Source organism: Penicillium roqueforti, assembly GCF_015533775.1.
Source record: "Penicillium roqueforti strain LCP96 04111 chromosome Unknown scaffold_02, whole genome shotgun sequence".
NCBI lineage: Eukaryota > Fungi > Ascomycota > Eurotiomycetes > Eurotiales > Aspergillaceae > Penicillium > Penicillium roqueforti.
Genome location: NW_024067566.1, coordinates 261,819 through 286,395, shown reverse-complemented (window position 1 = coordinate 286,395; position 24,577 = coordinate 261,819). Strand labels below are relative to the sequence as shown.

The 24,577-nt window shown below is 50.3% G+C and overlaps 5 protein-coding genes across 5 annotated transcripts; 2 read left to right on the top strand and 3 right to left on the bottom strand.

Annotated features, from left to right (window-relative positions):
• Positions 1-4,112: 4,112 nt before the first annotated feature.
• Positions 4,113-5,429, bottom strand: LCP9604111_1553 (uncharacterized protein; the record flags this gene model as incomplete). The annotated part of the gene is made up of 1 exon (XM_039068932.1): positions 4,113-5,429. One exon carries the CDS (start codon positions 5,427-5,429, stop codon positions 4,113-4,115), a length of 1,317 nt encoding a protein of 438 aa, XP_038931680.1.
• A 1,592-nt stretch (positions 5,430-7,021) lies between these two features.
• LCP9604111_1552 (uncharacterized protein) lies at positions 7,022-9,004 on the bottom strand (the record flags this gene model as incomplete). Its single annotated transcript, XM_039068931.1, has 1 exon — positions 7,022-9,004. The coding sequence occupies one exon, from the start codon at positions 9,002-9,004 to the stop codon at positions 7,022-7,024; it is 1,983 nt and encodes a 660-aa protein (XP_038931679.1).
• A 2,115-nt stretch (positions 9,005-11,119) lies between these two features.
• On the bottom strand, positions 11,120-14,247 carry LCP9604111_1551 (uncharacterized protein; the record flags this gene model as incomplete). The annotated part of the gene is made up of 2 exons (XM_039068930.1): positions 11,120-14,152; positions 14,230-14,247. 2 exons carry the CDS (start codon positions 14,245-14,247, stop codon positions 11,120-11,122), a joined length of 3,051 nt encoding a protein of 1,016 aa, XP_038931678.1.
• Positions 14,248-17,410: 3,163 nt separating this feature from the next.
• On the top strand, positions 17,411-20,029 carry LCP9604111_1550 (putative AAA family ATPase GCN20; the record flags this gene model as incomplete). The annotated part of the gene is made up of 8 exons (XM_039068929.1): positions 17,411-17,473; positions 17,535-18,257; positions 18,311-18,391; positions 18,441-18,744; positions 18,795-18,968; positions 19,018-19,104; positions 19,155-19,623; positions 19,678-20,029. The coding sequence occupies 8 exons, from the start codon at positions 17,411-17,413 to the stop codon at positions 20,027-20,029; spliced, it is 2,253 nt and encodes a 750-aa protein (XP_038931677.1).
• Positions 20,030-20,365: 336 nt separating this feature from the next.
• Positions 20,366-24,296, top strand: LCP9604111_1549 (putative MFS myo-inositol transporter; the record flags this gene model as incomplete). Its single annotated transcript, XM_039068927.1, has 11 exons — positions 20,366-20,556; positions 20,634-20,930; positions 21,030-22,125; positions 22,171-22,209; positions 22,440-22,501; positions 22,562-22,629; positions 22,796-22,878; positions 22,933-23,349; positions 23,404-23,704; positions 23,768-23,856; positions 23,904-24,296. 11 exons carry the CDS (start codon positions 20,366-20,368, stop codon positions 24,294-24,296), a joined length of 3,036 nt encoding a protein of 1,011 aa, XP_038931676.1.
• Between the last annotated feature and the right edge of the window lie 281 nt (positions 24,297-24,577).

Genomic DNA, 24,577 nt, shown 5'->3' with positions numbered 1-24,577 from the left:
AGAGTCGATGGGTCTGCGCTATGTCAACCGTCGCTGATTCTTTCAAGAACTCGAGGATCTCGCTAGGGTTGAAACCGCGCTCTCCGCCAATGGTCTGGAACTGGGCAAACGTCAAATGAGAGATTGCAATGTCGATTCCATGGTGGTTGATTGTAAATTGCGGGTAAAGGACTGCCACGCGGTCCCGGGTCAGTTGTACGAAGAGCTGGACGTAATCTCCCGACAAACTGGAACCAGTCACCAGTCCATTATGATCTGAATCAAGAGCACTGGTGGCCTTCCAGTATGTAGCAAAGTGGGTGATCTCCAGGGGATCGCCGGGGTATGGCTTGATCACTTGGAACTTGAAGCGCAGCTGGCCGATTGTACGCAGCCGGGGGTCGAATAGAGGCAGACAGCATGAGCCAGTGCTGGACGACTCGGCGCGGAAGATGTCTGGCAGGGCGACACTCTTTGCAATCACCTTTGAACCGAAGGTAGGGAAGATCTCAAAGTCCACGGCAAAGGTGTCTAGGTTATCCACGTGGAACGATATTGTGCGTGTCTCTTCCTGGATGGGTAGCATGATAGTACGAGGGATGAGATCTGACAGCTTGGAAGAGATGGTCATACGAGCGGCAGGATGACGGCCCGCCTGATCAAAGATGACAGACCCGACATTTCCTTGATCGAACAGAAGTTGCACAAATACTTTCTTGTCGAGGAAGTTGTGACCATAGCGGCGGAGAGGGATAATGGGGGGAGGCAATTCAAGGTCCGGGATACCATCTGTCATTTCCAATTCAGAGACGCTCGCAGTCACAGACAGCGGGTCGCCCAGACCAGGTTCATGCATCCGCACGCCATTGAGAATATCAAGAGGTCCCAGCGCGGGTTTTTTCTTGGAGGGCTGGGCCCAGAGAAGGAGCATGCACTCTAGATGTCCTTCCCAGGCAGCATAGTACATAGACGAGAGGCCCTTTTCATCTACAACCTGGGCATCAACCCCGCACTCGAGGAGGGTACGTAGGCAGGGGACGCAGCCTTCGCTAGCTGCGTGGAACAGCGGAGTCCACTGATAAAGCTTGTCTTTCTGGTCGAGATCAGCACCGTGCTCCTTTAGCAGTAGTAGTAGGTCTGGCGATTGTGAGGCACGTGCAACCATATGCTGCGGGTAGAGACCCTCTGCATCCGGCAGCAACTGCGCATTTCGCTCAAGAAGCATCTTCGCGATAGGCAGAGAGCCGTGTTGGCAGGCGAGATTCAAAGGAATATGATCCGGACCCTTCAAAGGACGATTATCCATTCCGGTCAGAAGAGGCGACTCGGGCTCCGGGTCGACGCGGGCATTGCTAAGCAGAACCTGCTCGGCGCATTCCAGCTGGCCCTTTACAATGCTGTGGATTAGAGGGGTGAAGTTGTCATGGTCCATAATGTCGACGGTTTGCGGACCGGCTGCGAGAAGATGTCGCACCATATCCACGCGGCCGTGCATGCATGCGTAGTGGAGAGGGATTCGACCATAGACATCGGCGCGGGCGAAATCAACGCCTGCGCGGAGACCGGCGTGGAAGACAAATAATCGGCCCGAGATGGCGGCTTCGTGAAGGCAGTTTCGTTCGTTGATGTCGTCCTCGGCGTGTATGTCAACCAGTTGACTCTCCAGTAGCAGAGCGAGCACATCATCCGAGAACCCGTTGATGGCGGTCAGGAACGTACGGGTTGCGCGCTCACGGGCGTCCGGCAACTGCTGTAACCTGGCCAGCCATTCACGTAGGTTTTGCAGATTTCCAGCGGAGGCAGACTGCAAGACCTGGTTGTCCATTTCATCCTCTTCAGAGCCTAAGGGTGCGGTACGGTCCAATGGACGTGATGCGTCATATTGAATGTTCTCGCCCTCGGCCCAAGCCTCCAATTCCAGTCGCGCGGTAGTAGCTCTGTCAGCGAGGTCTCGAAGAACTTCCCGATTGAAGCATGGTTGCACTTCCACAGCCCGATGTAGATACAGCTCCTTCATACGAGACTTGGAGGTTTTGTCCCACTTCTTGAGGATTTTAGACATGGCCGTCTCGTTGATCTCAACGAACTGCTGCAGTTTATTCAGGTCGCCATCGAATTGCTGGAAGCCTTCAAACATAGCCGCGAAATTCGACGGAGCTTTAGAATTCGAGATCGCCCGGGATTGAGTGACCCGCTTCTTGTCGACCAACGTCCGTAGGCGCAGGGAAAACTAAAAGGGATCGGATGAGCCTCCAGAGGGGGGTGACTGTGCACTGGATATATAATAAATGGCCATACCTCTGATTCTTTCTGGAGGTAGAAAGTGTTGACCTTCTCAATCTCTCGTTCCTACATCATAGTAAGTACATACCATCCATACAGGAAAGTATCCCAAACCTACCAAACGGAAGAAGAAAACCTCCTTATTCGCGCGCAACGCGCCTTGGGGGTCGGCATTAGCTCTAGCAATCTCCTCGGCTGTTCTCTGTGCCGGGATAGTCGGGGTAGCACTGAGTTGCTTGATCAACTGTATAGGAATTAGTCCTGCTCAGATCCATATTCCCGCAAGCAGACAGGACGTTCAACCAACCTTCTTCAGCGCCTTGTAGTTAACAAAGCTGGCGGCATATTCAGGAAGATCTAGCTGCCTGCGCTGGATCTGCTTGCCGAACTTCCTATGCAATCAAGGCGTATCAGCAGTAGCTCGAGGAATGTTTCAACCGGCAACAGGAGCTGCCAGGCATACGTACATGTTGTGTGCACACTCTCGGAGAGAGCTTTAGCTCTCCCGAGCTCTGGAGACCGAGATCGCAACCGTAGCGCAAGCTCAGCGAAACGGAGCCGAGAGCTGTAAGAATCGGAGCTGGTTGACTATGCGAGGTAGAGTAGAATGCAAAGGAAAGGAAACAATTGGGATTGGGATTGGGGAAGGGAAAAAAAAGTAAGAGAGGGTGGGAGGACAAGGACACGAACCAAAGCTGGTTCGGCTTCGGAGGCAAGAGGGGCAGTTAATGGGTTATCACAGTGGGGAAGGAAATAATAGTGGGACAGGTAAGAGAGTGACACAAGTCGATAAAATGTGTGACGTTGCGTTGCGATGGGTTTTCGCCCATATATGATGAAGGAACTGGGATTAGATGCTAAGGATTGAGGGAGCGCAGAGGGTCTAAGGTAGAAGCGGTAATAGAGATAGAGGGCGATAGAGAGATAGCGGGGCAGACCGACGGACAAGTACAGGGCCCAGGGACGAGAACGTGTTAGGAGATTCTCTATAGTTCGAGTCTCGCGAGAGAAGGGAAAAGCTGCGAGGTGCAATTAAGCCGGGGAGTGGAGAGCTGTGTGAATCATCCAGCGCCAATCACCGCGAACAGCGGAGGCACGTTGTGAACCTACTGGTGACCACTGCAACGGAAGGGGACCGAGTACGTTTATTATATGCATAATTTTTAGTAATGACTACTCTAATTAGCCATAATTAGAGTCCATTTGACTCGGTCGGGCTGTTTAGGGTGTATTTAGTAAAAGTTAGCTGATTATTCGCTGTTCTTTTACGATTCTGCCGGCACTCTCCGAGTAACTATACCAGAACTCATGGTAAACCGTTCATTTCAGACAAGGGAACTGGGACTAAATCCAGGATACCCAAGGTATCATTGCAAATCTCGAGTATGTCCAGGTGCATGGAAAACTCCACACGCAGCAGGAAATGTACAAGATGCAGCTCCACAATAAAACAACAAATCAACACAGACATAAAACCGGGTGTTAACAGAAAACGAAAAAACAAGCTATGCAGCTGAGACCAGATGCGCGGGATATATCAAACAAATGACCAAACCAAATCAAAGCCCGACAGGCCGATTAAGGGGGACAGAAAGAGGGGAAAAGAAAATAAAAGTGTAGAGGGACAATAGTGACATGAAGTGAAGGTCCATCGCGCCGGGAATTGGAACATGAGAGACCCGATAAAACGAATGAAGTCGGCGGTGGGTGAGAGAGAAAGAGCGTGTGGTATTGTGCAAGGTTAAAAAAAAATCAAAAATCAAAACAAGCACACAAAAAATGGAATGCCAAATGGAATGCCGAGCTTTTTGGAGATCAAAGAGTATAGGAAATCCGAATCAGTCGACCCATCAGAAGTTCTGCGCGATACCGGCATTGCCCTGTCGTGGATAGACGCCCGGGTTTTCAATGCGGGTATTGCGGCGTGCTTGGACGTCACGGATCACAGGCTGGTAGTCGTCCCCGCCGTATGCCCCGTGCGTGTTGATGTCGCCGTAGTACGGGTTCTCACCGTAGTAGCCAGCTGAGGGGTGGACAGCGGACATGTGACTTTCTTCCGATGCGTCGGATCGGTTGGCTGCGGAGTACGCGGAAGATGCGTTGGAGGGGCCGCGGTGGATATCGCCATTATTCCGGTTGTTGGCAGCCACTGGGGCGGCGCCTAGCACACCGAGAGGTTCGACGATCTCTCCAGAGTCGGGCCGGGTTCCATCGGAATATTGCACAGTGCCATCGCTAGGTGTTGCGCCGTGGTGGTAGCCCGGGCTGCTGCCTTCCGACATGGCCAGGCCACCCATTCCACTGGAGAGGTTGGTGGACGCCTTGCGCCCGGCAGAAGTAGTTCCCCAGCCGCGGTAGCCGGAGGATTCGTTGTCCTTGGGCACCACCGTGCCTGCCATACCGGGAAGGGTTGGGTCGTTGTTCGGGTTGTTGGGGTTGAATCCGTACTCCTCTACTTCCTTGCGGCGCTCCTCCTCGGCCGCCTTGTTCGCCTTACGCTTACGCCAGAAGAAGAGTAGGGCCAGGATGATCAATGCCACCGAGACAACCGGGACCACGACTGCGACAGCGATTGTGCCGCTGGGAGAAAGACCACCGGAGCTAGCTGCTGCGGTGGAGGTAGAGAGCGCGGCCGAGTCGGTTGCGCTGGAAGAGGTGATAGACGTGGTATCGGCGGTGGGCGCTAATTGAGTGGACGTGATAATAACTACGGTAGTTCCCTGTGTGGATGAGAACGTTGTCGTCTCGGGAGCTATGGAGGTGGTCGGGGCGGTTGTGGTAGAAGAAGTGGAAGAAGTAGTCGAAGTGGACGAAGTAGTCACAGGCTGGGTGGTCGACGTGGTGGGATCCGGGGTCGACGTAGTGGTCGACGTGGTAGGCTCGGGAGTCGACGTAGTCGGCTCCGGCGTGGACGTGCTACTAGTCGTGCTCGTAGTACTGCTCGTAGTACTAGTGGTGGGTTCAGTCGAAGTGGTGGGAGCAGCCGTGGACGAAGTTGTCGTTTCGACAGCCGAAGTCGTCGGATCGGCTGAAGAGGTCGTGGGTTGAGCGGCAGATGTCTCACTGGTTGTCTCAGCAGCCGCCGAAGTCTGTACAGCGGTGTCCGCGGCGGTAGAACCGATGGCTGTAGCGACAGCGGCAGCGCCCTTGGATACTGAAGTCGCCATCTCAATAGCAATACTGGTCAATGATAATCAACGGTGAGATTGAGTTGGCGGTGGTAAAGATCGAAGCGATCCTGAGCCGGGAGACCGTTCGGCGAGTTTTGAGAGATTGTGGACACTTCCGGGTGCGGAAAGAATTTCGGACTGAATGTGACTGAGGGATCACGAATTGAATCCGAGTTAATAGACTGGTTTAATGAGAGACTGCGATTTGAACGCGTAAGGAGAGACTTGAGGCTATGGTCGGAGTCTTCAGGGGAAAACCGACGATATCTCACGAACGGACGGGAATAGAAAAAAAAGAAGAGAAAGGAAAATGAAGATGAAGGATGGAAAAGAGAGAAGAACGAATACTCACAGTCTCTCGAGGCCGAATCTAGCAGCCATGGGAGGAGAAAAGTGGTGTGGGAGAGTGAGATTGAAGTGGGAAGTGGAGATTTGTTAGATTTCTTACGATTGCGGCGTATCCGCATTCCTAGTTGTATTAATAGATACTTGTGCTCTGCTGAATCGAAGTAGAAACAGCATGATCGTTAAATCTGGTTATGCTACAGTCGAGTTGCAGTTACATCCCAAACACGATGCTGTTTCTGGCAATCCCTTGATGCGGCCATGTGAGCCCCTGACCATATGGAGTCTCTGGTGCTATAGAATAATCCTCCGTGGTACTGTGTGTACTCTGTGAGACTCTATTATACCTCTAACACCTTTCATGCCTCTAATATTCACAACAGAAATCCCAGAATAATACCTATTTGCCAATATTTACTACCAGCCGTGGACGTATTGATTCTTCGGTACCGAAACCTCCAACCGAGATGAGCGTACCCGTGGGTATAAGCCCTGAAGCAAGGACCGAATCCCAAGGTTATGGGGACGGAAGAATCTTCCACTGAGGGCGTGTGTGGTATGTTGTATAAAAGAGTCATGATGCACAATGTACTCAGTTGCCACTGACTCTGATTATCTCCACTTCTTCAACGGTGTTGAACAATACTATACTGACATGTAACTATATTGTACACATCTTCTGTCTACTAGGACGAGAAGGGAAAAAGAAAAAAGACGATCGGCGTGGATAATCTTGTTTTCTGTGGCTAGCCCGTTAAATACGATTCTATTAGGCCCCGTAAATAAAATGCTGTGATCTCTCCCATCTAGCCCCTGACTTGGTGGATTAGCGCTCGGCCCGATTTCTGCCAACTCGCGCGACTTCCCGTTGTACGTAGTCGGACGCATAATTGTGGACACAGTGCCCTCGGACGAATCGAAGCGGATTCGTATGTTGTATGTTATACTCCAGATCTGAGCACATTAATGTTCTAGAACTATACACATATATACACCCCAGACCGAAGAAAGAAATTTCAAATTGATCAGAATCCAACCATCGTCTATTTACGCCATTGATAGTAGATGTCCAGACAAAAAAAGGAGAATGGAGTAATGAATATAAAAAGGGGCGCTCCATCACCCCCCCAAAAGCTCAAGCACCGGGGGACCCAGATGAACAAAAAAAAATCAAATCAAATCATCACGTGCTCTTATACCAAGACAACAAAGTCATCACAGTGGAAAGCGGTACCGCCGCTTCCTTATGCGTTGTTCATGTCCCACTTCGGACGCAGACTGGCCATCATGTCATCCTTGGTGCCGACGGCTTCCGCAGGCAGACGACTGACACGGTACGTGCCCGCGCGGATATTTTGCTGGAGGGTAGCAGAGACTGCAGACCGAGCACTGCGGATACTACCGGCATCGCTGCCGGTACCACTCTCGTTCTTGAAGCGAGGCGGGGGCACAAAGTCCAGATTGGTGAACGTACCGGACTTGCGCAGGGCGTGCGGGCTGGGCATCACGATGAGCTCGTCGAACGCAGAGGCCAGTGGGGTGTGCGCACGCGGGCCGGGCTGGTACGGGCGTAAGCCACCGCTGGGGGTCTCAGGGCGACCCGCGCGGCGTTCTTTGATTCCATTGGCCGGCGCGAATTCCATGGCAGTCAAGAGGGAGTCGTCCGTCAACATGTGAGGAGTAGGAAGGATGTGTAGCGGTGAGGGAGGGGGAATTGCTTTCTTGGGACCGCGTGGGGGCATACGGCCAGAGGCAGACGAGAAGGCGCGTGGGCTGGGCATGCCATTTTGGCCCGCAGAGTTGGTGGCCTGGTGCCGAGCGGCGGCTCCTTGGAAGCGGGGAGGTGCTCGAGGCGGTGGTGTCATCGCGCGACGGGTGATCGGCTCAGCGAATGGAGCGGCATGAGCGGCATCGTAGTAGTCGCCAGTGGTTGGGTCGTATATGAAGCCAGCCCCATGATTACCATCCTCGTAGAACTCCGGCCCGAAGTCCTCAGAGTATGTGGCCTCCGGACCCTTGCTCTCATCGAAGTACTCCTTGTAGAACGAACGAATCCGATTGGCACGCTGTTCTGGGTTGTCGGAGGGGTCCTCTGGGGGCAACGGGCGCAAACCGAGAGTCATCCGGCGGGTATCGCGGTGTCTATCATATGGCGTATCCAGATTAGGAGGGTCCTCTGGAAGTTCTGGATGTTGGTTATCGTGGCTTGGGGCACTATGCGTGACATCTTCTGCGCCATGAATGTTGACCGAAGGAACATTGTATTGCGACTTGTCATCACCATAGTCACTAACATCACTGGCCGGCAGGGAAATACGAGGAAGCTGTGGTGCAAGACCCTGATCATGGGTCAATGCTCGTGGTTGCGAAGAATCGGGCAGCGGGAAGTTCGGGCGATCTTCATGCGGAGCGCTATAGGAATTGCCGTATGTATCGCCCAGTCCAAAGTCTAGACCCGAGGAGGCATCCAGATGGGGCAGGGGATCTGGCGTGGGAATCCGGCTGGCATTGGGACTTCCCTTGGCCATGCCGGGTTGCTGTGCAGCAGGCGGACGTGTCACTCCGGGGACTTGCCCCAGGCGGTCATTGCGCGGGTTCGGGGAACTGGGGGGATACAGCGGCGGGGATGAACGAGACATCCTCTGTGCATTTTGGAGAAGACCTGAATTGCCGTCATCAGAACCCTCGAATCGGGAGTTTCTGGGGTACGACCGAATAGAAGCAGTAGCCGGACGGTACTTGTCATCGTCTATTGACAAGGAGCGTAGCGAATCCGGGGAACCTTCCAGGCCCGGAGGCAACAGATATGGACCGACATCAAGAGACAATCCTTTGGTATGAGTGGGTTCTGACATCTGGGGCATTCCTTTCCTGCTGGTGGCAGGCCCCACTGTATCCATTCCAAAATCGAGAGATTTATGTTTATCCATTGCATCTTCCCGCATAAGTTTCTTGACATGTCTCCGGTGCAGCACAATGAGGATAATAATAGCGCACAAAATAGGGATACCAGCACCGAGCACAACCGGCAAGACCGTCGTGGTCAGGTCGCTGGTAGGCTTTACTCCTGAAGTCGGCTCAGCTGATTCGGATCTAGCCACGATGGATGAAAGCTTGGTAGGTATCGAGGAGGTAGTGGGGACCAGGAATGGCAATCGATGTGAAGGGATGACATCCCGACGAACGTGATTCCGCATCGCCAGGCGGGCGTGGCCGGCATGAGACATGGTTGGTGTAGTCTGGTCTATAGGAATAGACCCGACTTGGGAACGTGAAGACCGGTCAACACGTTTAAAAAGGCGATAGCCGGTCGAGATTAATGCTCGTCATTTAAAATGGGGGCCACACAATTGCAAAATCACGGAATAGCTGGTAAAAAAGAGTGTCACAAGCAATATAAAGTCAATGTAAAAAAAGAGTGTGTAGGACGGGGGGTCCTCGAAAAGAGCGGCGGCCAGCAGCCAAAAGGGAATGAATGTCGGATAAAGAGAGAAAGAGAAGAGGAGAAGGAGAGAAGAGTTGAGTTCTAGAATAGCGGACTAGCGGCCAATATTATACAGGAGACTTGTTGTATTGTACAGGTACTTCATCTCCGCATCTCGCCCCTGAGTCTTAATTTAGAACACCCTGTTTTTTGGCCATTGTTTTTGTCTCGGTTTGGATCTGTGTTTATTCTGCTCTGTTCATCATTCGCCTTTTTCATCTATTTGTTGATACTCCCCCATGCGAGGCCGACTGCACCAAGCAAGGTGAGGGTAAGACACGCCTTGGGGGGACCAGGCGAGTAGCGCAGCTCAAGATAGAGGAACCCGCTATCTCGTCAGCCAATCAGCGACGGGCTGCCCCTGAACCGGAAAGTGGCCTGGTGGGTAACGTACGAGTGGCTGTATTTGGGTTTTATTACCGCCGTCCAGGCGTATTGATGTGTATCGCTCATGTAAGGCAGGGGTTTTCTCTTTTCCGTTTTTTCTTTTTCTTCTTTTCTTTCTATACTCCATATGTTCCTATGAGGCTATGCCAAGGACATCGACATTGGCTAATGCTTAATGTGTATATACTCCATACATCCAAGACCTCAATTGATCACCAATAGATCAATACAAGCCGAATCTGATCTCCTCAACATGGAACACCGGTGTGGCCCCTTCATTTCCTAGTGCCCCGGATAATACTCGGATTAACTATACTACGTCTTACTCTAATGGTGTTTATCTTGTCCGCCCAGGTGATGCGCAGGGCTTGTACAGCCACAAAACGCCTCTATTGAACTCATCAGATAGAGCTAAATAACTTCGGAGCTAGTCGGATACTTAATTTATATACTGTAGAGAAATGATAGCCGCTGCGTTCTAGACTGAAATCTTATCATAATCTTATACTTGTATCTATATATCAGCTCCAACTATTGAGCAGAGCAAGGATTCTTCTGTTTTTGTACATCAATCTCTGGCTTCGGACCTTATTGATAAGTGACTGGAAGATATACCTGTTCCTTATTTATTCAAAGTTCAATATATACTGTAGAAATTGAAGATGACTCGTGGAGAGTTCAATTGTCTAAGGAAGCAACCCTCGACTTATCTGGACATCAGTATATATTTCCCAAACACATTTCAAAGCGACTGGCACCGAATATCAATAGCTGCTTGAAAGCTTCTTGGGGTTAGACACCACTCCTCTATACTGTCCAGGATGATGGTCTCTTGTAGATTTACTTCAAGATTGCTTAATCCGGACCATGAGATTAGAAGGTTTGTTTCATTTCTGTATTAGGCTTAGGCACAGGATTGAAAGTTCATAGATTTGTCCTCCGGGCTCGTCCCCGGGTTAATCATCGCGTCTGAAGTTCATCGCTTTTCATCTTGCCTGATATGGGGATCTTCGTTCGAAAACACCAGGATCATCCCGTAAAAGGGATCCTCCGTGAGTGATACAGCGCAATTAGGAAATATGAGCTGCGCAAATATGGAACATGGACGAAAGGAAGGGGAAGATGACGCAAGAGAGAATGGTCATGGGCCCAATGGGCACTCGTATGTGGCATGCACACATGAAAGGGTGGGAAAGGGAAAACCGGATTCTTGGCAATGTACATTGGGGAAGAGTTGTACACGAGAATGGAAAAAGGGTAACGGCGTTTTGAGTCAGATCGCACTGTGAAAGAAATGGACGGAATTCTCCGAGATCATGCAGGTGTAAACATTAGGTAGGGATGGAGAAGATGGTCATCCAAATGATCTTGAGGTGTTTTTCGGTTCGTCTCATGGTTGTGGTTGGCGGATAGAAGATGATGAGAGGGAGTGAGTATTGAGATGTGGTGGGGGAAAGATAAAAAAAGTTGATTAGGACATGTCAGCCAGCGCTGCCTCAAAGCTGGCAATATCATCGTGGGATGGTTTGTCGAAAATGCGTCGGAATGGCGGGTCTTGGAAGTCCTGAGGGCTGTCTGCCACCCCGTCGGCTTTGCGAATAACTTCCTTCAACGCCCGCGTCACCACACCCGCACGAACCACCAAATTCTTCAACGAGGAAGTATCAAACGGAAGTTTCTTTCCGCGTGATGCCAATTCTGACCCGTCAAGACCTAAAGCGGGCTCCTGACCACGAGGCTGGAGGATATCAAGAACAGATTTGGACTTTTGGGAGTCCTTTACGAGCTGAGCGAGGGGCAAGATGGCTTTGTTTTCACCACTGGGCACGTCCCAGGAGACTTCGCTGTTCCGCTTGGACGACCCATTAAGGCCATCATCGTCAGATTCATCAAAACTGAAAGTAAGGGATTGAGGAGACCCTGGTGGCGAGCGACGAGCTTCATCATCATCAATGGTAGCAAGGTTCACGATCTGCTCTGCTTCTGCCCACAATTCACTGGCAGGTCCGTTGACAATTCGGAGGACATTTGCCTGATGCCGAAGACGTTTCAATTCCTCCACCAGCATGGTTAATTCCTGAACCTGCCCAAATTGACCACGAAGACTTGCTTGACGCTCCAGAATGGCCTTGGGAACAGTCATGCTCTGGCGATTGATATCGGGCTCAACAAGTGGTTTGTCTTCGGCGACTGGTGTGTCCTCCGCCTCGTCGAAATCAAAATCGCTGTCCCAATCTTCACTCACACCTTTAGTTCCCAATCCCCAAGTACCAAACTTGCCAGAAGTTTGACGTGATTCGTTGATGGGAAGTTCACTGGCGACAGGGACACTCTGGCTCCTAAGGTGGACAGTGGATGGTGCTTTCCGGCAAACAGCCCGGCTCCTATCAACAACCCCCTCTTGTTTTCCCTGCATAGTCTTAGGACGCGCCTCAGAGTCTGAAGTTTCGCGGGTATGGTGCGCGTGTTCCGACCAGTCAAAGATGTTTGTTTTCTTGTTGACATCCGACTCCAAGTCACCCACCGATTCAGACATATCCTTAGCTGCACCAGTGCCCGAGTCGGGCTGCTCTGCTAATTTCGCCAATGAATAGGTCAGAGAAGATGAAAAACAATCACGATCATTGCTCGGAAGCGCTCCAATCATGCTGAAAGCATCATCGTCAGCCACGAACGGAGTTTCAACCATGGATGTTTGAACCAAAGGAGGGGACGACAGAAGCGGATCAGTGAATAATTGGGGATCCTTGTCCGAAGACCGAGCGGCGAAGGAGCCCCGCGGGAGGAGAGACTCCAAGGTCGTGGCTTCTTCATTCACCAAGCTTGTACCTGCCTTGTCAAACATCGTCTCAATCCGCAGTCCCTTCAGTCCACTGCGATTGGTTTCACGTGTGCGGACAGAGTCCCAATAGTCTGAAATAAAGTCCGTCTCATATCCATCGCACGATGTAAACACCTGAGTGTCATCGGAGCCAATGACGGTGGAAGCCGGATCGGAACATGAAATCGAAAATCCCTTCGGACGGCGACGAAGGGAACCATGAGGTCGACCACCAGGACGAGATGCCTGCTGCCAGGCCGACAGGGCGACCGCATCCGAGGTCATTTGACGTGCACCGGCCCGAGGTCCCAAGCCAACGCTGTAGTCCTGCGACACCGATCGGGGACCAACCTGAGACCGTCTTTCCAAAGCCGAGTCAGCCCAACCAGATTGCGAAGTGGGATAGGGGGCACGAAACACGCTTGGATCAGTGATGTTGCGCCGCGGCTCCGGCTCCGAGGAGTTCGGAATAGGGACATTCTGCTCTTCCATTGAGAGCTCGGAGGCAGGGATCGAAAAGGTCCTTCCCTTCACTCGCTTCAGAGAGCCGCCGCGAACGGGTCCCATAATCGGTGTCCCGTGGGCAGTGACTGTGTTTGCCATGATGATTTTCGGCTCAATATCGTTAACCGAGTATGACTGTTTATGGCCGGATTTCGCTGTTTGCTGTTCCGGGGCGACCGACTCCTTGGGAGTTGGCTCGGAGATAGGCATTTGGAACGGATTGCGGAATTCGATTGGGGTATTAGGTACTGATATGTCTTCTGGCGCAGCAGCCGTGGGGGAGATCATATTAGCCGCAACCAACACAGGAAGAGCGCCATTGTCAGACGCAATTTGGCGTACACTCTGAACCTTTGGGGCAGTGGAGGTCGAGAACCTGCGCGAAAGCCTCTCTGCTAATTTCCCAGCTTTGGGAACGAAGAATGGCATCCAGTGCTTCTTCTTTTCGAGCTCGAATTCTTCGATTGCTGGACCTTCGACAGGCGTCTTCGGAAAGTATGCATTGAAGTCCGTTGTAGAGGAAGTCCGGAGGAACATCGACTCCGACCTCTGGTGACTAGTGGCGGGCCTGCGCAGCGCAGCCGGCGACGGTTCAGAGATGGGGTTCATGCAGAGAGCATGCGTATTTGTATGTTGCGAAGCCGGTCGCTTCACCAATTTGTTTGGGGTTCTTCGCAGATAGGGCGAGCGAGGAACGAGTGGGCTTTCTGACCCATTGAACGAGGGCGTTGTTGGACTACCTGCAGTCGGGGTTTCAGCTTGGAACGAGGCCATCGACAGCCGCCGCAGCCAACCAGAGGATGGCCGCTGAGTTTGTATTTCGACCGGCGAGTCAGTCGACTCATTTTCCGGAATCCGCAGGGGTGGGTTTGTGAGAGTTTGACCCCGACGGCGGCGTCTTGCACCGCTGAACGACAAGGGCGCTTTTCGCAGATTGGATTCTTGGTTTCCCTGCAAGCTTTCCTGTTCCTTTGCGGCAAGCCACTCGGCGGCCGGACTGCGGGATGAGAGAGCGGTTTTGGGCCGGGCGACTGCTGTCTGTTCACTGTTATTAGGGAGCGGCTCGAGGATATCCTGAAAGAGAGTCTTTCGCCGAAAGAGCCCAGGCCTCTGAGTCCGTTCGGCGCGACCGAGCGCAAGACCGGTGGGAGCTATTCCAACTGTGCTCAATGCACAGAGCTAAAAATGCTAGTTAGTGAAGGTTCCGAAGCGACCAGGCCGCCGTCCTGCAAAGTGATATCAACTCGGGGACTTACAGTTGAGATGTGATCCATCCTCAGAGGACGCCGCTAAGGATGTCAAACACCCCGACGATCAGCTCCAGGTTGATAAGCTCCGTGAATGACATTCCAGATGGATGCACAATACAAAAGAGTATGGAGGCAAACGATGAAGAGGTAGATGAAAGGTCGAATGGCGAATTGCGAGTTGCGCAAGCCGGGTGGTGATGAAGAAGTGCTGCGCTGCCTCACCCAGGCCGCGATTGACGTTCCAGACAAAGCAAAGGAAAAAGAATTAAAAAATAAAGAGTGAATGGCCAACGCCGAGCAAAGCCTCCAAGAAAAATAATATGCCTCTACCCCCTGGGAGGCCGAGTAAAGAAGGAGAACACCAGACGAAGTGGATGTGACCCGGGGAAATCAACAACAACACACGGGGATTATCAACTCCCGCCCTGCGCACGCTAGGAGCAACTTTCAATAACTCCCCCTCCTTGGGTCCTTTTGTGATTTATTTGATCTTAGATCAATTATGAAGTAGGTCGCTGTCTTTGGATGGCATTCATTTAAAGATTTCACCGGGGATCGAAGATCTAGGGAAGATTCTGCTATCAAAACAAACCAGACATTCTACAGACAGGAGAGGAATACCCCGATTTGCACAGCACTTCAGGGCAGCACGAAACGGTACTAGCTCTGGTGCACGATCCTGCAGGTGTTGCAAATGCAGAATGCAGGCCAGAGGAGGATGCGCCAATTTGGCAGACGTCCCTTGCGGCTCACATTTGTATTGGCGTCATAGTCCAGACATTTCAAGCAACCGGAGAAGTCCGCTTCGACTGGCCGAGCACCCTAAAGAGCAGGGAAATGGAGAAGCCACTAGGCCCCAAAAAAAGCCATGCGATCCAGAATTCCCCACACATCTGGTGTTGGCTGGCTGAGATTGCGTTCTCGGCCCCCTAGCCTAGGATCGTTAGTCGCATCGTGAAGGGGCCCTCAAGCCGATCGGTGTCCACTGGCTATGAACCGCCCGCAGGTGTTCCGTTCTCTAATACTGAACCATGGTCCATTGAGATTAACAATGGATCAAAGGATGATCGGTTAGGCTTTGTTCAGGAATCTATCCACTATCAACTCGGTTAAGCTGTCATCCTATACTTTGTGCCGAGTGAAAAGCTGGTTTGTCACCATCCAGATCCACTTCCAACCAACTTTACTAACTTTGCTGACTTTGCTGACTTTGCTTCTGGAATTAAATATCCGACAAAGAATGGACTGAAAGCGTTGCGAGGAGGTTCAATAATGCAAGGGCTCCAGCAGGTACCCCGTACCTTTAAATGCTATATTGAAGAGCGTGATCCTGGAATTCCGAATTTGGTCCGAAGATTAGAGTACGATCTTAGGTTCAAGAGTTGACCTGTTCGATTTTATAAATTAACCCGATATAGTACCCGGTGCTATTGTTTTTGGGGACATTACTATATATAAAAGTCCCCTTTTCTCTCTTTTCCCCTTTGCAGATCAAAGGAACCTGATGAAGCACAATTCCTCATTCCAAACTCATACTTCTAGCTCTGGCAGTTAACCGTCAATAGTGTCTCAAATAGCGGGGGAAGAAGTACCTCGTGTTCAAGCTCTTTAACTCTCTTTTTTTTTCACCTGAAAGGCGGTTCAGGCCGATCCCTACATAATACCTGAACTTCTAGCGATCGGCAGATCCAATCATTCACTTAGGAAGGTCGATATATGGAGCGTCCATCCGGACAGTTCCTTGATTTACGTTTACATATCCCGTGTCAACTGTTCATAAGTAACTATGACCCAATACTTTAATTTGTTTTTCTCACCTGTCGTCACCCGTTATATCAGTGTTGGCTGCAGCGACCTGCAGACCGGAACAAGATATTCCCTGCACTGTTGGTGATCTTGAAATATCCAGGTCGAATGGCCATTTCTGACCATTGTTGGAAAAGAATCACATAATAAACAAAGATGCCATTCACCTCTAGCCCTGGTGACATCAATTCTCGGCCTTCCGACCCTCGGCCGATTTTGCACGCCCGTGCTTTGCAATTTCCGACCTTGGTGAAGGGTGGAAATTGCGTTTTGAACAGCTTCCAGATTCTAAGCTTGTATAGGTTCATTGGGCAGTTGATTGTTAATCAAATAACCGATACCTCTGCGTTGTTCATAATTCACCTACTGCTCATTGGTCCAATGCAGTTTCTCCGAACGTGAAACTGCTTATGAAACACCTACAACCTGCCTGCAAGAGCCATCTAATTTAAGTAATTTCATCAGAGTCCAGTCATTGATGCAGAGTAATCTAGTCAGGCCATATCTTCCACTTCACCGTCTATGTCTATCGCTCTTAGCTGCACAGAGTAGCCGAAACATCTTTGGGCAACAGGGTCAGATCTGAACCTTACTTATGTCCATCATCGCAAAACCTCGTATTGCTCATAACGTGACCGGAGAGGCCGCAGGAGCTAAGCTGATCATTATGCTACTCGCCCGTATGCTACGTCTACTCTGTACCTTGTCTATCGCTTAAGGACTTCAAATATTGGGGCTGTGTGACATTCGGGTGATCTGATGCTTGTTTCCCGTATGCAAGTATATCACAAATGCCAAGAGGTCATTCTGAACTTGGCTACAGTATCTGTGCTCAATCAACTAATTGGCTGGGAATCTGATGCTAATAATATAGATGGATCCTCGTATTCAACAGCTTCATGCGAAGATTGGCGATATACAGCCAGCAAACTACTTTCAATCTCATTTTTGTCTAGATTGAGTTTTCGACAGCTTGCTTCGAATATCAAGTATTTTAAAACAAAGCTATGGTCATAAAGTTCTTTGTTGAGGTTATGGAAATCGCTTATATTTCGGTAGTTATGGAGTGTAGTAGTCGCAAATATATGAGAAATCACTACCTAGCTGCCTCTCATTTGTTTTGGTGTTTCTCAAAGCTAGGAATATGATTTACACTACTTAGCATTCAATATCTGTCACATTATCTCAAGAGACAATTAACATAGAAGCTTTCCGAGGATATTATGAACGATAAACACTCATATCATGTGATCTTATCGATAACACATACAAAAATCCGCCACTATTCACGGTGGGGACATCAATTGTAGAACTCCACAAAACCTTGACCTCGAAGCTCCCCGAATCCCGGCGTGGAATACGTCCTTTCGAGCCTGGCAATATGGAGTCCGAACTCCAATCCCAGATCCCTGGCATCGACAACATCATCACCGAATACTCAGTGGTACGTCTCTCCGCACATATGCGCGGTGAAGGATTGTGAGTTGAAGCTGACTATTTGACAGGGCTACCTGACTCATGCCGCAAACCTCTACGTCGACGATGCCAGTGCCGAGTCGCCCTTGGCAGAGGCCGCCGAATCCGTGACCAACCTCCTAGTCTCCGCTTCGGGAGATTTCTCCCCGCAAAACTACGAAGCGATCGGCAACTTAGTTGCAAAGTTCATTACGACGCTGAGCTCTTCCGATGGAGATCCGGAGCGGAGGCAAATGCCCTTCAAGGCTAAAAAGCTTGATCAGACTATCAGTGTCGGTGCGCAGCGGAACATGTCTTCTACACTGGGTCTGACTGGAAACACTGTCGACTTGGAATCTGCCAATGCTCGAAAGATGGAGTCCAAGGTGGACAAGAAGAAGCTCGAGAAGGCCGAGCGCAAGATTCGCGCCAAGCAGGACAAGAAGTCCATGAAGAACGTTACCTACGAGGCGTCCCGTCTGCTCAACCAGCCAGACGAGGCTATGTCCTACGAGGAGTTCTTCATGGCTGTCAACCCTCTTCAATTGGGCTCGGACTCCCAGGCCAAGAGCAAGGATATCAAGTTGGATAACATCGATATCTCGATTAGTGGCCTGCGCATTTTGACAGACGCTGCCTTCACACTCGCTTATGGTCGTCGTTACGGTCTTGTTGGTCAGAACGGTATCGGTAAATCTACACTTTTACGTGCTTTGAGTCGCAGAGAAATCCCGATTCCGACTCACGTTTCTATTCTTCACGTTGAGCAAGAGGTATGTTCAAATCCAGCTCGGTTGCCTTTTCTCTTACTGACTTTCTATCGTAGATTACTGGTGATGATACACCAGCTTTGCAAGCAGTGTTGGATGCTGATGTGTGGCGGAAACATCTCCTATCCGAGCAAGCGGTTAGTCAAGTCCCAAGATGTCACAGCGGCATATTGCTAACGACTACAGAAAATCTCAAAACAACTTGCAGCCATCGAAGAAGAAAGGTCTTCATTGGCGGATACTTCAAAGGATGCTGCTAGACTTGACGAGGAGCGCGAGGGCCTGGATATCACCTTGAGCGATATTTATGGAAAGCTCTCAGAAATGGAGTCTGATAAGGCTGAATCTCGTGCGGCTAGTATCTTGGCTGGTCTTGGTTTCTCCCAAGAGCGCCAGCAGTACGCCACCAAGACCTTCTCCGGAGGTTGGAGAATGCGTTTGTCTCTTGCACGAGCTCTATTCTGCGAGCCCGATTTGCTTTTGCTTGACGGTATTTACCACTGCTCTCTATTCTACAAGCGGCCTACTGACATTTCACAGAACCGTCTAACATGTTGGACGTTCCGTCAATTACTTTCCTTTCCAATTACCTTCAGGGATACCCTAGCACAGTCCTTGTGGTTTCTCACGATCGTGCATTCTTGAACGAAGTCGCCACGGATATTATCCACCAGCACTCTGAGAGGTTGGACTACTACAGAGGTGCTAACTTCGGTAAGTTACATCAGATCTCAAGACTATGAATTGTTCTAACAATCTGCAGAATCCTTCTACGCTACCAAGGAGGAGCGCCGGAAGACTGCTAAGCGTGAATACGAGAAGCAGTTGGGCGAAAGAGCTCACTTGCAAGGTTCGTTACCCCCTCCATCTTGTCGTAGCTGTGTTAACGATCGTCATCAGCATTCATTGATAAGTTCCGATACAACGCCGCGAAGTCCTCCGAGGCACAGTCGAGAATTAAGAAACTTGAGCGCATGCCAGTTCTCGAAGCCCCAGAGGCCGAGTACACCGTTCACTTTGCCTTCCCTGGAGTCGAGAAGCTTTCACCACCCATTGTCCAGATGTCTGATGTTTGCTTCGGCTACACCAAGGACAAACCTCTTCTCAGGGATGTCGATCTGGATGTTCAACTTGATTCGCGTATTGGAATTGTCGGACCTAACGGTGCTGGTAAGACCACAGTCCTGAAACTACTCACCAACCAGCTTGAGCCAACAAGCGGTATCATCTCCACAAACTCGAGACTGCGCATCGGATTCTTCGCCCAACATCACGTCGATGCTTTGGACATGAATGCCAGTGCAGTCGGCTTCATGACCAAGACATATCCCGGTAAAACCGACGAGGAGTACCGACGACACCTGGGAGCGTAAGTTTATCCTGACCACTCGCATGTACTGCATTGACTAATTTCATATTATAGATTTGGTATCACTGGTACAACTGGTCTCCAACGTATGGAATTACTGTCCGGAGGTCAGAAATCTCGTGTCGCATTTGCTTGCTTGTCCTTGACCAATCCCCATATCCTTGTTCTTGACGAGCCTTCCAATCACTTGGATATCGAGGGTATGGATGCTCTGTCGGATGCACTCCGGGCGTTCGAGGGAGGTGTGGTGATGGTTTCCCACGATGTCACCATGTTGCAGAATGTCTGCACTAGTCTCTGGGTTTGCGACGGCGGTACTGTTCACAAGTTTGACGGCACCGTGAGTGCATACAAGAAGAAGATCAGCGCACAGGCTGATTCTGCCGGTGTTGTGGCTAAACACTAGGCTAGGAGGGCTATATATGTATACATTAATGCCGTAAAAACAATGAATCTTGCATGAATCTAAATTACACACTTTTAGTATTCTGCAGCCCAATATTCATATATTAGGCCTTCATTCCATCCTAGTGCATATGTATGGAAATAGATCTCTAGTTGTTCCTGAACTATATCGACGTGCGGAATCCGAGTTCCGCTTCGGGCTTTGAGCGTCTCCTTATCGGCTTATCGCGATTAGCCCCGGACGTCACTTTACCATCTCAGATGCCTCGGGGGATCAGGGGCATAACATTGAAAATTCGGATGATACCTCAGGATCAAGTTGGAAGAGCTCGAAGATATGACAGGCGCAGATGAGCAAGACCAATCGGGCCCCCACGCCCCTTTGCTCGCCTCATCCCACGCCTATTCCGACCATGATGGCAATGACCACGATGAGAGCCTGGCCTCTGAGCTGGAATACTCAGGAGGCTGGTTCATATGGATGTTGACTTTTTCCGCTGGGATAAGCGGCCTACTATTTGGATATGAGTATGCTAGCTACTACCAAACACGCCATGTTCCGGCTTCATTGCTTCCCGTTCACTAACAATCGTTGAAACTTCCAGTACAGGTGTTATCTCGTCTACTTTGGTGACCATCGGGTCAGACCTTTCCGGCCGAACATTGACAACACTCGATAAAAGCCTCATTACATCATGCACTAGCTTATTTGCGTTGATTGCGAGCCCGTTCACCGGAGTGCTGGCGGACAAGTTTGGTCGTCGGAAAGTCATACTTGGGGCGGATCTGTTGTTTGCACTTGGAGCATTGGTACAGGCCTTTACAAGCCAGGTTTGGGGGATGATCCTTGGACGCAGCATTGTTGGTCTTGCTGTTGGTAGCGCGAGTGCGGTGACTCCATTGTAGGTTGGCCTTGTCGTCAGGCGGGGACTGAGAACCTGTGCCATGGCATCAATTTGATTACAAGAGAGATGGTAATTGCTAACATGCTAGGTAATCAGGTATATATCCGAGTTAGCTCCTTCACACGCAAGAGGAAGACTTGTGACGATCCTCAGTCTGTTCATCACCGGTGGCCAGGTGGTGGCATACATAGTCGGTTGGCTGTTTTCTAGTACAACTGGAGGTTGGCGGTGGATTGTGGGAATTGGTGCATTGCCGGCCTTTTTCCAACTCGCCATCCTCGCTCTGCTACCCGAGACGCCTCGATGGCTGCTCCAGGCTGGATTTGATGCCCGAGCGAAGACAGTCCTGTCCAAGATCTATCAGGATTGCCCTGGATGTGACCGGGTGGTGGATCATGTCTTGCGCAATATCAACGCGGAAATTGTCCAAGAGGCGTCGGAGATGGGACCAGTTAAGTCTCGTGGCACAAAGCCCCAGTGGTTGCATGATACCATCCAACGGGGTCAGCAGTTGTTGCATGGTGGAAATAGAAGAGCATTGATCATAGCAATGATGCTCCAGGCAGTCCAACAGCTCTGCGGATTCAACAGCTTGATGTATTTTTCGGCAACCATCTTCTCCTCTCTTTCGTTCTCGTCGCCGACACTGACATCACTCTCGGTGGCTATGACGAACTTTATCTTCACGCTGCTTGCATTCGTGCTGATTGACAGAATCGGTCGCCGGCGCATTCTCCTGTATTCAATACCTGTCATGGTCGTTGCTCTGGTCGTCTGTGCTTTCTCGTTCTCGTCAATGGATGGCAAATGGAATCCACAACCTCCAACTGATCACCAAGAAAACCATGATAGCACTAATTCCCTTGTGCCCCTTGCAATTCTGCTTTGCCTTACTGTCTATACGGCGGCATATGCCCTTGGGCTCGGCAACGTCCCTTGGCAGCAGTCTGAGCTCTTCCCTCTGAATGTACGTTCCCTAGGGTCAGCACTGGCCACTGCAACCAACTGGGGATCCAACTTTATCATCGGTCTTACTTTCTTGCCTATGATGGAATTGATCTCTCCCTCATGGACGTTTGCTCTCTATGCACTCGTCTGTGTGGGTGGATGGGTTGCTGTATGGGCAATCTACCCCGAGATGAGTGGACTTAGCCTAGAGGAAGTCAAGGGCCTGTTAGCAGATGGCTGGGGCGTGAAAGAAAGCTTACAGCGACATAGCCTCTCACGGCATATATAGCGTGTGAAGAAAATCTATCAATCTCTGGAACGTGAAGAGGTAAATTCGAACCGCGGGCCTCTTTGTCGCTCTTTATCGTTTATTGTTGCGCTGTCACTTGTGAGGCGAATCTCGTCACGCAAATATAAGTAGCTTCACCCGATTTAGTTGCGGACCCATATTGTCCCGATGTTCGAACTGAAATCAAAAATGATATCGCATATTCGAAATGAATCACTCTAAGGACAAGACAACGCGCGGTCCGAATATATATTACCTCTTATTCCCAGATTCGCTCTTCGTCCTTTACCTCTTCTTTCTTACGTCTTCCGCCTCGTATCGAACTGCATAGGTATACATACCGAATGCTATGTCATAAGGATAAGTGAACGTGTGCGCTGACTATCCGTAGCCTCTTATTCCTAGGTCGCTCTTTGCACTTTACATCTTCTGTTCACATCTTCGCCTCACGTCATATAGGTATACATACCAAATGCTACACCACATGGGCAAGTGAAGGCGCACGCCGAATACCTCTCGCCTTTTATTCGAAATTCGCTCTTTGCACTTACATCCTCCCTTCATACATCTTCTACCTTACATCAAAGTACATAGGTATACATACCGAATAATACCGCAACTACAGACATGTCGTCCAACAACCCCGTGCGGTCCGATTCAGTTGCCATGCCAAGTGCTCCAAGCCGACTGCTCGAGCTTCCGAATGAGGTAAGTATATGTCTATAGTTCTAGGTTGCAGCTATTAATGTTTGAGAACAACAGGTTCTCCAGGACATTGCATGCTATCTCCCTAACGATCGTGATGTTTTCCATCTCTCCCAGTCTTGCAAAGAGATGTGGAACAAGGTCTTCGGGTCCGACTCGTCCGTCTGGCGATATCTCTTTGGTAAACACTACGATATTGTTCCGGGGAAAAATTCAGGGGAGTTGAAGATCGAATACCAAATCCGTGCCATTGTGCTGGGCGCTACGATCAGATTCAAAGAGAAGGAAGATGATCGCCAATTCCTCTGGATGGAGGTCATGCAGACTATGCTCGAGGAGTCTCTGCAACTAACCATCGTTCCTGGATCGACCCCAAAGACCCTGCAATGCATACAGGAGAAACTCGAGAAGGTGGATTTTTTGAGCGAATTTCAGAAAGAACCTTCCTCAAAACTCTTTTATGGTCTCCAGCTTGTACGCATGTTTCGTCGAATAATGGATTGGACATTCACTGATATCCATACACAGAGCCTGAGTGCGTTTGCTCTCGATCCAACGATCACCGATCACTGCCGTCGAACCGACTACGACATCAAACAGGTTTACGCATATGGAGAGAAGCTGGGCAAGGCATATATCGACCACAAAAAGCTCGATCTCGTCAAACTGCTGAACCTGCGCAATTTCTGGCAACGTCATCTTTTGAACACCTCCGAGTTCACCTTCCAGGAATCCTTCTCCGCGCTGCCTGCAGAGATGAAGCCCAAGACACGAAAGGAGCTTCCAATCGAGGAATCCAAACTAAGCTCATCGTGGCTAGGATACTACTGTGAGTATACCAACAGGGGGAAAGCCCAATCATGACCCCCAGCTGATTTCAAATTTCAATTAGCATGCATGCATCCGATATCAGACCTGCAAGACAACGAGCGCCAGTCATGCGCTGATCTTGAGACACACGGTGACGGGGTCGAGATCATGGTGAGTGGAAGGCGAGTTTCTTGCAAGGCTATATTAACAAATGTCAGACCCTTGACCTCGCAACCTCCGAAGAGTTTTGGCCCAAGCAATGCAGTAAGATCATGCCTCTCGCTAAAGGCCGCAATATCAAACGGACATATTTCGATGGCAAGCAGAGAGCCTATAGTGGCGCCCATGAGGCGGGAAACCACGTATTCGGGTTTACCGAAGAGATTGCTGTTTCACATGGTGGCTTTGAGGGATGGATGCGGATCTGTTTTATCATCGCCGAAGCGGATGAAGATGATGAAGAGAAGCATTCCCCCCTCGTAATGGACGGCCCCGGCTGGATCCATGGTTATGAGGCTGTTATCATCCCCGGTGGGCGCCTGATGCTTGGACGGTGGTTGGATATGAAGGAAACAGGTGCCAGAGGCCCATTCATCTTCTGGGACGTGTGAGGGCTAGCGCCAGTCATGCGCTGATCTTGAGACACACGGGATATCTTCTACGATTTTATTTGCTCTTTTATTTGCCTTGATTTGCCTTTATTTAATGCCTTTCTTTCTTTTGTTTTTCTGGGAGTTGAGCGGTGGACGAGATGGACGAGATAGGGAATGAAACATATCAAGCTCACCCAAAGCTCTGGAAATTGCGTAGGATTCGCTGGAATCAATATTTATGGTAACAAGCAATGGAGCTTTTGAATAGAACAGAATTATGCGTTGAGGAAGGGAATAGA